The 12,574-nt window shown below is 40.3% G+C and overlaps 1 protein-coding gene across 8 annotated transcripts in view; it reads right to left on the bottom strand.

Moving 5' to 3' along the window:
• Nucleotides 1–12,574, bottom strand: part of Unc80 (unc-80 subunit of NALCN channel complex) — a 173,199-nt gene that overhangs the window by 28,532 nt on the left and 132,093 nt on the right. For all 8 annotated transcript variants that reach the window (XM_075951959.1, XM_075951963.1, XM_075951960.1 and 5 more), the window contains 4 exons: nucleotides 12,150–12,320; nucleotides 6,871–6,963; nucleotides 5,577–5,795; nucleotides 144–344 (listed from right to left, as the gene is read on the bottom strand). In XM_075951959.1, the coding sequence (XP_075808074.1) occupies nucleotides 144–344; nucleotides 5,577–5,795; nucleotides 6,871–6,963; nucleotides 12,150–12,320 (684 nt within the window). The remainder of the gene's footprint in view (nucleotides 1–143; nucleotides 345–5,576; nucleotides 5,796–6,870; nucleotides 6,964–12,149; nucleotides 12,321–12,574) is intronic.

Genomic DNA, 12,574 nt, shown 5'->3' with positions numbered 1-12,574 from the left:
GGAATTTATATTCTCAATTACCTATGCACAAATACCACCAGAAAACTTCTAACTCATTTATTTAACTGACGATTGACCTACTATCCTGAAAATGCCATTTCTAACTGTGTGCTCTGAAATACCTGGCCAGGAGGCGTCCTCACCTCAAGGTAGGCATCTTGTGGATTTTGTTAAACATTCTATCCAGTCTCTTTAGAATGAGGATAAGGGCTGGTCTCACTGGTTCCGCTGACCAGTCGGTAATAGGTAGCATCTCCATGATATAGCGCCGAAGGCCTCGGCTCTCCATTGTCTGGGTGTCATACGGTGCCAGCTTCAGAAGGGAGTGTGCAATTTCTGCCAGCCTAAAATCATTTCAGAAATAAGGAGCAGGAAATACCACAGTGAGAATATTTCCACAACTTTCTACCTAAGAACATTCTCCCCAGCACCCTCTAACCCTCTGCCTTGCTCACATACATCAATACAATGATATATGCACATGCATAGTCAAGGAGAATCATGAAATGCTTCAGAGAGTAAACATGAGGAGCAACTAACAAACACTAAGGATAGGTCAAATGTGTCTAGAGAGTGCTACTTCTTGTGTGTTTGACAGGTCTCATGTTACCTCGATTGGTTCTAAACTTGCTCTATAGCAGAAAATGATCCTGAACTTAACATCCCTTTGCTTCATCTTCCCAAGTTCTGGGATTACAGACATTTGTTACCATGTCTGGTTGTATGTGGTGTTAACATATACCCACATAACAAACATGTGCTTGCACACACAAATACACACACACACACACACACACACACACACACACAGAGGGGGGACTATTAATTAATTAGAAGTAGTACAATGGGAATGTTGTGCTCTTCCCTTTCTCATGTATTTACTATAGCATTTTAATAAAAAGAAAAGTTGATAGCAGCAGGAGAGGCAAACTAAGCGCTTGAGGGGTCTGTAGGAAGACCTCTAAGATCTGCAGGAAGACCTTTAGATCTGCAGGACGATCTCGAGGATCTACAGGACCTCTAGGATCTGCAGGATGACCTCTAGGATCTAAGGAAGACCTCTAGGATCTGCAGGATGACGTCTAGGAACTGCAGGAAGACCTCTAGGATCTGCAGGACGACTTCTAGGATCTGCAGGATGACCTCTAGGATCTGCAGGATGACCTCTAGGAACTACAAGACCTCTAGGATCTGCAGGAAGACCTCTAGGATCTGCAGGAAGACCTCTAGGATCTGCAGGATGACCTCTAGGATCTGCAGGTAGACCTCTAGGATCTGCAGGAAGACCTCTAGGATCTGCAGGATGACCTCTAGGATCTACAGGATGACCTCTAGGAGCTGCAGGATGACCTCTAGGATCTACAGGATGACCTCTAGGATCTGCAGAAAGACCTCTAGGATCTGCAGGAAGACCTCTAGGATCTACAGGATGACCTCTAGGATATACAGGACCTCTAGGATCTGCAGGATGACCTCTAGAATCTGCAGGATGACCTCTAGAATCTGCAAGATGTCCTCTAGGATCTGCAGGACCTCTAGGATCTAAGGAAGACCTCTAGGATCTGCAGGAAGACCTCTTGGATCTACAGGACCTCTAGGATCTACAGGAAGACCTCTAGGATGTATAGGAAGACCTCTAGGATCTACAGGAAGACCTCTAGCATCTGCAGGACCTCTAGGATCTGCAGGAAGACCTCTAGGATCTAAGGAAGACCTTTAGGATCTGTAGGATGACCTCTAGGATCTACAGGACAACCTCTAGGATATACAGGACCTCTAAGATCTACAGGAAGACCTCTAGGATCTGCAGGATGACCTCTAGGATCTGCAGGAAGACCTCTAGGATCTGCAGGATGACCTCTAGGATCTGCAGAAAGACCTCTAGGATCTGCAGGAAGACCTCTAGGATCTACAGGACGACCTCTAGGATATACAGGACCTCTAGGATCTGCAGGATGACCTCTAGGAACTGCAGGATGACCTCTAGGATTTAAGGAAGACCTCTAGCATCTGCAGGATGACCTCTAGGATCTAAGGAAGACCTCTAGCATCTGCAGGACCTCTAGGAACTGCAGGAAGACCTCTAGGATCTGCAGGAAGACCTCTAGCATCTGCAGGATGACCTCTAGCATCTGCAGGATGACCTCTAGGATCTGCAGGATGACCTCTAGGATCTGCAGGAAGACCTCTAGGATCTAAGGAAGACCTCTAGAATCTGCAGGATGACCTCTAGGATCTGCAGGATGACCTCTAGGATCTGCAGGAGGACCTCTAGGATCTGCAGGTAGACCTCTAGAATCTGTAGGAAGACCTCTAGACACTGTTTAAGAATAGCATCTAAGCCCCTGCCTACCTCTCCAATGCTTGGATTTCAAACATGTACCTCATCTTATTAGCTCCCACAGATGGGAGAACTCATTACTGCCAAGAAAATTTATTCCACTTCTGCAGACTGCACTGATAGAAACCGCTGTCATGTGAGGTCTGTAAGTTGTCTCCAATAGGCTAGGCTTAATTATGAATGCACAAGTTCCATTCATCATCACCATGGCAACTCTTCTTGCCAAGAAATAGTTTCCAACTCTTCATACTCACCATCCTCATTCCTAACTGGACACTGTTGTAAAAAATGCGTGTGAGTGCAGGTGCACACAAAAGTGACTTAAATAGCCTACACTTTCATATTGTTTACCCTTTCTTCTAAGTACATCATAGAATAAAGGATTCTTTCTTAGATTGTTTATATCTAGGTAAGGGCAATTTTATTTGCAGAGAATCTTCTAGAAACCTTCACCTTATCCCTGCACATTCTTAGAAATTCTACTGTAACACATAACCAGTCTAAACCAACATGGGGAACCTGAGCTCCTATAAACCATATTTTGTTGAAGAAAATGAATCAATACGACTAAATGCAATTCCCCATTTGGTTGAATAAGCACTGAGTTTAGCTCTCAAGAAAGTATGTGCTTTAAAGATAGCTTTGAGGGATGTTTGAAAAATGATCTATCTTTAAACTTGAGAGAAATACACCAAGAAATTGCTCTTTTATTTTATTGACATATGGTTCTATAACTGAGAGTATTTAGCTAATTGCTTAAGAGTCTATAAATTTAACACCAAACTTATGGTTCATGAATACAAATAGTATGATTTCTTACATTTTGTGCTAATAATATCACAAACATATAAAAATTTACATGCCAATTCCACTTTTTCCTGACTCTCTAGGTAGTGCATTCTAGCTTTTTGTATCATATAGTTTTTAATTTACCTGAAAATAATAAACAGCTAATTATACAAGTGATTTTAGTACTTGTAACTGTGTTATTTTCTCTTTTTTTTGTCTTCTGAAATGCACTGTGAGAACCTTGAAAACTGGAATTTATTTTGTTTTCCTAATGTCAAATATAATATAGATCATTTTCATTAATGTTAATGTCTTTTGTACTTTAAATCCACACTAAGTACCAAGAAATTGCTTAGGGCTTGTTAAAGTGTTAAAAAGTTAACCTCTAGAGGGTGCTCAAGGACTCTTTGATGCAATTTATTATTCTTCCCTGAAATGTCCGAAGAAGAGTTATAGAACATCCTGAATACCTACACATACATAGACATGCACACAGATACATTCACCCATAGAGAGACATGCAGACACACAGAAACAAACACAAAGAGATAGATAGACACAGACACAGATAGACAGAAAGACAGACAGACACAGAGAAACATAAGATACACATAGATGCATATACAGATATATACAGTCACACACAGAGAGACAGACACATACATACCTACAAAACAGACATATACAGACACACACTGATACACAACACACATGTATGCTGATACACATAGACACACAAGACAGACACATACATACCCACAAAACAGACATATACAGACACACACTGATACACAACACACAACACACATGTATGCTGATACACATAGAGACACACAAGACAGACACATACATACCTACAAAACAGACATATACAGACACACACTGATACACAACACACAACACACATGTATGCTGATACACAGAGACACACAAGACAGACACATACATACCTACAAAACAGACACATACAGACACACACTGATACACAACACACAACACACATGTATGCTGATACACAGAGACACACAAGACAGACACATACATACCTACAAAACAGACATATACAGACACACACTGATACACAACACACAACACACATGTATGCTGATACACAGAGACACACAAGACAGACACATACATACCCACAAAACAGACATATACAGACACACACTGATACACAACACACAACACACATGTATGCTGATACACAGAGACACACAAGACAGACACATACATACCCACAAAACAGACATATACAGACACACACTGATACACAACACACAACACACATGTATGCTGATACACATAGAGACACACAAGACAGACACACATCGATATGCATACTACACATGTGCACAGACACATACATGCATACTGATGCAGTCTCACACATACTGACACATGTACACACACACACATACTCACACACATAGACACACACACCCTCACAAAGTGCCTGCCAGTAGAAGTCGCTTTCTGGCTATGGAAATGTAGTTTGTCTATTCACAGAATTACTCTGGTCAATTAGAGATAATAGGTGGGAGAAGAGGGGGAGGGTGTGAATAGAGCCTTCAGTTGTCATGACAACAGGATCTTGAAACATTTTAGCCTTCTGTCTTGGAACTGCATTTCTCAGTGGGAAATAATTTCCTCCTCATTGCACAGTGGGAAGGCCTGAGGCTCTCCAGCATGGCCTGGTGGGTACACGCACCTCAGCGGAGGTGAGTGGCAGCCACCTCATGCCTCTGCACTCGGCACTTTCACCCAGCACTTACTACATTTCTTTCAAAAGATCATTTTAAAAGATAAAAACAGAAGTTACTAATCAGGACTCTGGTCTGTTTTGTCCAATTATAATGCTGTTTCTGGATGACTAGGAGAGAACTGTATGTTTAATTTTATAGATGTATTAAACATTTCAAGTAAGTCTTTCTTAACAATGAAAGTTTTCTTTAAAGGAATTCTTATGATTCTTTACAAACTGTTAGAAATACAGCTACTAGGTCCTCTGGGATCATATTTAAAAATCTGTGACAACAGTGCATTATGGATTGAATTCCTGTTTTAATCATTTTTCCTTTCTTTTCTTTTTTTTTGATTTTCGAGACAGGGTTTCTCCGTAGCTTTTGGTTTCTATCCTGGCACTAGCTCTTGTAGACCAGGCTGGCCTCGAACTCACAGAGATCCGCCTGCGTCTGCCTCCCGAGTGCTGGGATTAAAGGCGTGCGCCACCACCTCATTTTCCCTTTCTAACCAAGATCTCTTTAATAGGTAAAATGTTCACTTTATCAGAAGGATATAAATGGAATGAACCTAAGTCACAGGAAATAAATTATTTTAAATATCACATTTATTTTCCTGGAGGAAGCCCCACAGTTCAACTTGACACACATACAGAGATCGGTGACTTAAGATCACAAGCACACGCCAGGGCAGAGGTCAGTACCTCATGTGGGACTTCACATCCAGCAGCTCCAGGGCAGTTACCCGGGGCTCCCCAGCCAGATTCTGCAGAATCTTTAGCCTTGGCCCACAGTGCTTGTAGAATTCTGTGCAAATATTCAGCAGAGATTCCCGGGGCCTTCTGAATTCTTCTCGAGCAATTCTTTCATCTAGCTCTTCTCTGGGAAGGCCTTGCCCTTCCTCCAGCAAGTGAAGGTTTTCCCTGAAGAATTGTGAAAGATTAATGAGGACTCTGAAAACGTGGACACGTGGTTACTGAGTGCAGGGTGTCACACTGCAGAGAAATATGATCCCTACTGAGTTAAGGATTTGGAAGGCAGCGCCCCACAGAAGATCCTTCAGAGGATGAAGATTTATGTTCCCAAGAGACTGGCAGCACCTCACTGCAGAGACTTTTTCTGAGCCCTTGTTAGACATTTACACAGGAGCAGTTTTATCATGCATCCACTGGATGCGTTAAATGAAATCAGAGTGAGTTTCCCTGTACCTGATAAAGTGCAGCTTGACTCCTTGCTCCTGGTACTTGCCAACCAGAAGGACAATCCTCATGAGCCTCAGAACAAGAAGGGAACTCCTTGGTGGAGGCTTTCTAGAGGTTTTCAATGGGCAAACTTTTGGAGGCACACACTTTGATAAAGGCGAATACACATATTAACTCAGATAGGTACTATCTCCTTTCGTTTGACTACCATGTACACTTCAATTACAGCTCCTATAAAGCTTGTTTCATTGTCATAAGAAGTATATAAAGATAAATTTAAGGATCCATATAAGCGCATGGAATATAGCCAAAGGAGATAATTTTTTTAATTAAAAAATTGAAATCTGAGCCTTGTTATTACATACTATTTCTGTTTCAGATGATAAGGGAGAGCTGTGTAGCTTATTTCTGTTATTTTGAAAACACTTACTTTATGATGGATTGAGTCTGGGACAATCTAGAAAGACAGCGGAACTATGGAGTATGGGAAGGAGAGGACCTCTACACTCTAAGGCCCAATAAATCCACTGGCCAGTGGAGTCCAGCAGACCAACATGACTGCAGCCTCATGAAGGCTGCTTGAGTTTCTCTTTGATAATTTTCAAAGCAGCTCTGGTATTTTCTTGTACCTTCAAACTCTCCTTCCCTTTTCTCATCTTGAATGGCTTTCCTCATAGATTTTTACACTTAATATCGTGGGTTTTCTGTTTGTTTGTTTTGTTTTCAAGATTCCTTTCATTCCCAGGCACTGAAATGCAACGTAGAGGCCAGAGAAGCACAGAGCACAGTGGGTTACCTGGTGTTCACTCCAGAGGACATGGTGTGATTGGCTGTGGTTGTCCCCTTGTGGCCTTGATCACTCCTGCTCACCTGTGGGGCTGTCATGGGCCTGCAACAACAACAGTGGTTTCCAGAACAAGGCAGCAGAAGTAGAAACATTTTAAACACTCTCAAGTTGTTGAAGCGTTCTTAAGTAAGTTTTCAAATCTTTAAAAGATAGGAGGTCCAGCTTTGTCCTGAGAGGCCCTTTAAAGATAAGGTTGATTCCCAAGTACTAATAAAGGTTTAAGTTCTTTGTCTTGCTTCTCAGAAGTAAACCATGACTTTAAATAAGACATGTGCTCAAACTGTAAGTGTCAATTGACAGTAAAAAGATTATTTAACAGTTTTTGGGTGGCAGGAGGCCAGCATTCTAGATTACAGAGTCAAGAGTGTACATAAATCCTAAGAATTACTCTGTGCTATGGAATAATGCTTTTGTACACTATAAAGATTTGTCACTAGTATTGGTTTAATAAAACACTGCTTGGCCAGTAGCCAGGCAGGAAGTATGAGTGGTGCAACCAAACGAAGAGAATTCTGGGAAAAGGAAAGACAGAGTCAGCTAGATGCAGAGGAAGCAAGATGAGAATGCCTCACTGATAAAAGGTACCAAGGCACATTACTAAACATAGACAAGAATTATGGGTTAATTTAAGTTGTAAGAACTAGTCAATAATAAGCCTGAGCTAATGGGCCAAACAATTTATAATTAATATAAGCCTCTGTATGTTTCTTTGGGACTGAATGGCTGCGGGACCAGGCAGGACTGAAACTTCTGTCTACAAGTGGTGCCCAAACGTTTGGCAAGGATTTCCACATAAAGCTTTTTAAAAAAGGGAGGGAGCTTCTAGACCCACAAAAAATGAGAGTCAACTGAAGCTTCTTGGTAGCAGCATGTTTTTCAGATAGACTCTCTTTGCTGGCTGCAAGTAGAGGCACAACTTCTTTAAAAGAAGCCCTCTTGACTCAGCGTTAGCAGCAAAAACTGCATGGCTTCTTTACAAGACAACTACCTGGTTTGTTCTGGTTTTGAGAATGGCTTTAGCTCTTTTGGGAGGTCCTGTTATGGAGCACTTATGGGGTTTGTGAACACCATGTGGCAAGCTGTTTAATGGTGGCAACATAGACCCACTGTGTTCCTGGAGCTGGGGCGGATAAACATGGCTTGCAGAGCTGGTGATAAATGTGCCTCCACCATATTGAAAGGCTGGGAGGGGGTGGAGCCAGCATCCAGGGACACAACAACCACACCGCTTATCATTAAAAACAAAACAAAACAAAAAAACCTACTTGTGGTGTGGGAGGTCCATCTGTTTGTGTGTTGGTTTTCTTGGTTAATGAATAAAGAAACTGCCTTGCCTGTTGATAGGGAATTACTTAGGTAGATGGGGAGATGGAACTGAATGCTGGGAGAAAGAAGGGAGGAATCAGAGAGAAGCCATGGATCCTCTGCCTGAGACAGACGCCGGCTAGAATCTTTGCCTGTGGTGATATACAGATTAATAGAAATAGGCTAAATTAATATAAGAGTTAGCCAATAAGAAGCTAGAGCTAATGGAACAAGCAGTGTTTTAATTAATACAGTTTTCTGTGTGGTTATTTTGGGGCTAAGCTAGCCGAGTGGCTGGGACTCACAAGCCCTCCTTCTACATACTTGTCAGAAAGGATTTCAGATACACAATAGAACAGATTCAGACATAAAAGATCTCTAAATGAGACACAGTGTGTTTTAAAACAAAAGTACATAGGCATGGGAGAGAGAGGAAAAAGAGTATAAACAGTTATAAAAAGAAATAAAGTGTTTAAAAATGAAAAAGACTTTAAAGAGACAGAGAAAATAATATAAAACAAATAAGCCATGTAAAAATGGAAAATACACGGAGTATGGATTATGCATATTATTGTGTTTTCCTTGAATTTTTGACTGCAGACAGACATTTGATTATGGGGGCTGTTAAGCTAAGCCATCATATGTATTTTAAAGGTATCTTGACTTCAAAGTTTGAGTCTAAGGATATGTTACTTTGGAAAAGAGTTTCTGTTTTTGTTTCCATAGAGGACGAGAACCTGTAGATTCCTTCCAGGCTAATGTGGTTTGATGGAGCAAGACTCCCTGAAAGGTTTTCATGAGCCCTAAAAATACTTCATCCAACAAATAGCAGGAAGCAGTTGGATAAAATTATGCCCAAATTCGCAAAATGATTGTTTATAAATGTTTGTTTTCATTTAAAGGGGGTTGATTATAAGTGGCTAATGGTCACAGTTGATCTCTTTCTAAAAAAGATAAAAGGGGAATATAATATAGAAATGAATACTTTATATTGGTATGGACTTTGGTTTATTGATACAAATTTAAGGTCAATATATATATTTTTATATTTCTACTGTTGTATAAGATATTATGTTTATTCAGCTCACTTAAAAATGTAATGAATAATTAAAATTACAGATTGATAGCTACTTATAATGTCAAACTTGTAGTCATGTTAGTTTTCTAGATATGCAGAAATATATTTCATTTAGATAGATAATCTTCAATACTTCAAAGACCTACAGAATATATGAGGTTTAAAAGGTTTTAAGAACCTAGACTTTTCACAACAGTGAGCTATGTCTGCTTCTGTCATTACCAATTACTTCAGAGAGGTTGATGGTCATTGAAGAAACTTGTTATAGAATTTGCCTTCAATTTGACAAGGCTAACCATCTGGGCAAAAAACTGTTCTTGCCTGGACTGCTTGATAGTATGCTATGTAACTGGACATACAGGACCCACAAAAAAATGACTGCTGAACTTGCCTAAAGAAGGTGAGACATTTCTTTAGGGTTCCTGTTTCATGAAGACTCTGCCAGACACTCTGAAGGTCACAGAAGAAAGTGAGTGACAAACTGTCAATATAGGTGAAACTGTCTTTCAAATTTCCTGCTTCACTGAAAAGTCTGCCAGATGTTATGGGCCTATAGGCTGAAGATGGATGACCCAATGTTATAAAAGAACTTTGGGTGACTGTCCAGGCAGCGAGATGTCTCTGTCATTCCTAAAACTTTGGAAGTTGCTTACAATGCACTTTCTGCTTATTTAGGTAATCTATCCTTCTAGAGTCTTTGATGGAGTTGAAGAATAGATAGATATAGTTTTCCTTAGTTACTATAAAAGATAAATTAGATATGAAAATTTAGACTCACAAAGAAAAAACAGATGACAGAATATTTTCTTTAATTTTGTCAGATACAAATAGACTAAATATTGTAAGTGTAATTCTTGTTTGATTCCTGTTTTGTTATTTGTAATTTTACTGTGTTAAAGTTCTAACCTTCCTTTGACCGACAAGGGGAAATGATATGTGATTCCCCTCTGTATGCTATGAAAATGTTTTATTACCATTGGTTAATAAAGAAGATGCTTTGGCCTATGGCAGTGCAGAATATAGCAGTGCAGGAAGTCCAAGCAGAGATAGAGGAAAGAAGGCAGAGTCAGGAAGATGTCATGTAGCTGCCAATGGAGAAAGATGCCAGAACTTTACTGGTAAGCCACAGTCTTGTAGTGATATACAGATTAATAGAAACAGGTTAGCTTTAGATGTAAGAGCTAGCTTGAAATATGCCTGAGCCAACCGTCAAACAGTGTTTTAATCACTATAGTTTCTGTGTGATTATTCAGGTCTGGGGGGCCCAGAAATGAAGTGCAGTTTATGTTTACAACTCTGGTTCTGAGAAATCATCTCATAATGTGAAAACCACACCTAGGCTTAGTTTCATTAGGATGTGAGTATTTTAAAGCAGATGTTTAATAAGATTCAAATGATTTCACTATATGTCTGTTGGGTCTCCATTAGTATTTGATTAAAATTTTGTTTATGTATTAGCATCTGAGGCACAGAAAGGATGATGTAGATTGTTGGAGCATTTACCTTGATGAAGTCTTTATGGCCAACTATTGTTCTGCATGCTGATATGGTAACTTTCGGGTGTGACTAAGGTCATCTCTTTCCATGACTTGGTGTGGTAGGCAGAACTTAAAGTTGCCGCCTGCCCCTGGCCTTTGTGTCTAGTTTTACTCCAATGATATGTTTAAAAATCATCTCTCTCTCTCTCTCTCTCTCTCTCTCTCTCTCTCTCTCTCTCTCTCTCTCTCTCTCGTCTTTCTGGGGACAGAGATTTGAAGCATGAGAATTCAATGCCTTATTGACAGCTTGGGGGATTCAGGGGACCATGTGAAAAAAAAATAAGATGCCTTCTAAATGCAGAGTGGCTCCTGGATGGTCCCCATCTTTAGCTAATTTAGAGGGAGTGGACACCCACATGACTGCACTTGCCTTCCCTGCTCTCAGGCCACTGTTGTTCACCTACAGCCCTATCATCCCTTCTTGCTATATGACATCTCATCTCCTTTCACCTCTGTGCCCAAGAATCTTATGACGAACAGCTTCTTGAATTTTGTTTAGGGCTAAACTCTGGTGCCAATGTGACCTTCTTTCCAAGATCCCTCCTTTTTCTTTCTCCTGGAATTATCTTATCCTATTCCACGAGAAATCTGTTACTTCTGGGATAGAGTAACATCCTGGAGTTTATATTTATTTTGTAGCTTCTAAATTTAGAGTTAAAAATCCAATTCTTTAGGGATAGTAAAACAATAAAAGAATGTTTTGCTACAATATGGAAAGCAAGATGGCTCAGTAAGTAAAGGTGCTTGGTCCTAAGCCTGACACATTGAGTTCATTCCCTGGGACCCATGTAATTGATAGAAGGAGAGAACCAATCTTCACAACTTGTCCTTTAAACAGTACGTGCACAAATGTGTTCAATCTCATTCTCTCTCTTCTCTCCCATCCTTCTCTCTCTTTCTGTAAATGTAAAAACTAAAAATTAATCAACCAACTAATTAAAATGTGGATCACATCTTCATATTCACTAACTTGCCCTTCTATTAAAGATTTGTTTACCACTGGCCTAAAACTTTCATAGAAACATTCATAGAAACTCATCAAATCATATGTAATTGTGTATTTAGCAACCATGTAGGAAAGTCATCATTATTGCTACTGCCACTATTCAGAGTACTTGATACTCTGATAGTGTAGGCAGTATTTACAATAATAAACCATAAGGGGTTGAGTAGCTATCTCCAAAAAGACAGTTATCTATAATTTGTAAACAAAGACCAGGTTTTAGAGATATTTAGCCAACCAGTTTTCGCATCTTTTCAATGGACACATTTGGTGTTAGGCTGTGAATATCTGCCTCAGAGATTACCTGGTGAGGACCTCCACACTGTACAAAAGGGCTTGTAGGGATGTGGCCAGAGCAGCTGTGGCAGCAATTTCCTCTCGGGCAGCAGGCACGGTCTCGACCTGTGAAGTCTGCCTCTTCATCTTCTGTAGGTAACATGGAACCAATGCCTCCAAGACCATGAGCATCTGAAGGCTGTAAGCAACAGAAAGGAAACCAAGGCACATCTGATTGGATTGTGTGTATATCCGGGAGCATGGAAAAGCCACTAGAGATGCTGAATTCTATTCTACTTCCTGTGCAACACTAATCCAAAGCAGTGGAGGTGCTGGACGTGTTGACTATCGTTTATTAATTAGGCACTTGGTAGCAGGTGAGGAAGCCTGTCTTAATGAAGCATATGAGATAAGAACAAGCCATTTGTGCAAACTGCAAAAGAAGAGCAGAAT

This window comes from Microtus pennsylvanicus, chromosome 17 (genome assembly GCF_037038515.1).
Source record: "Microtus pennsylvanicus isolate mMicPen1 chromosome 17, mMicPen1.hap1, whole genome shotgun sequence".
Lineage (NCBI taxonomy): Eukaryota > Metazoa > Chordata > Mammalia > Rodentia > Cricetidae > Microtus > Microtus pennsylvanicus.
Note: the sequence above shows the minus strand (reverse complement) of the source record. Positions and strands in the feature narration are given on the sequence as shown.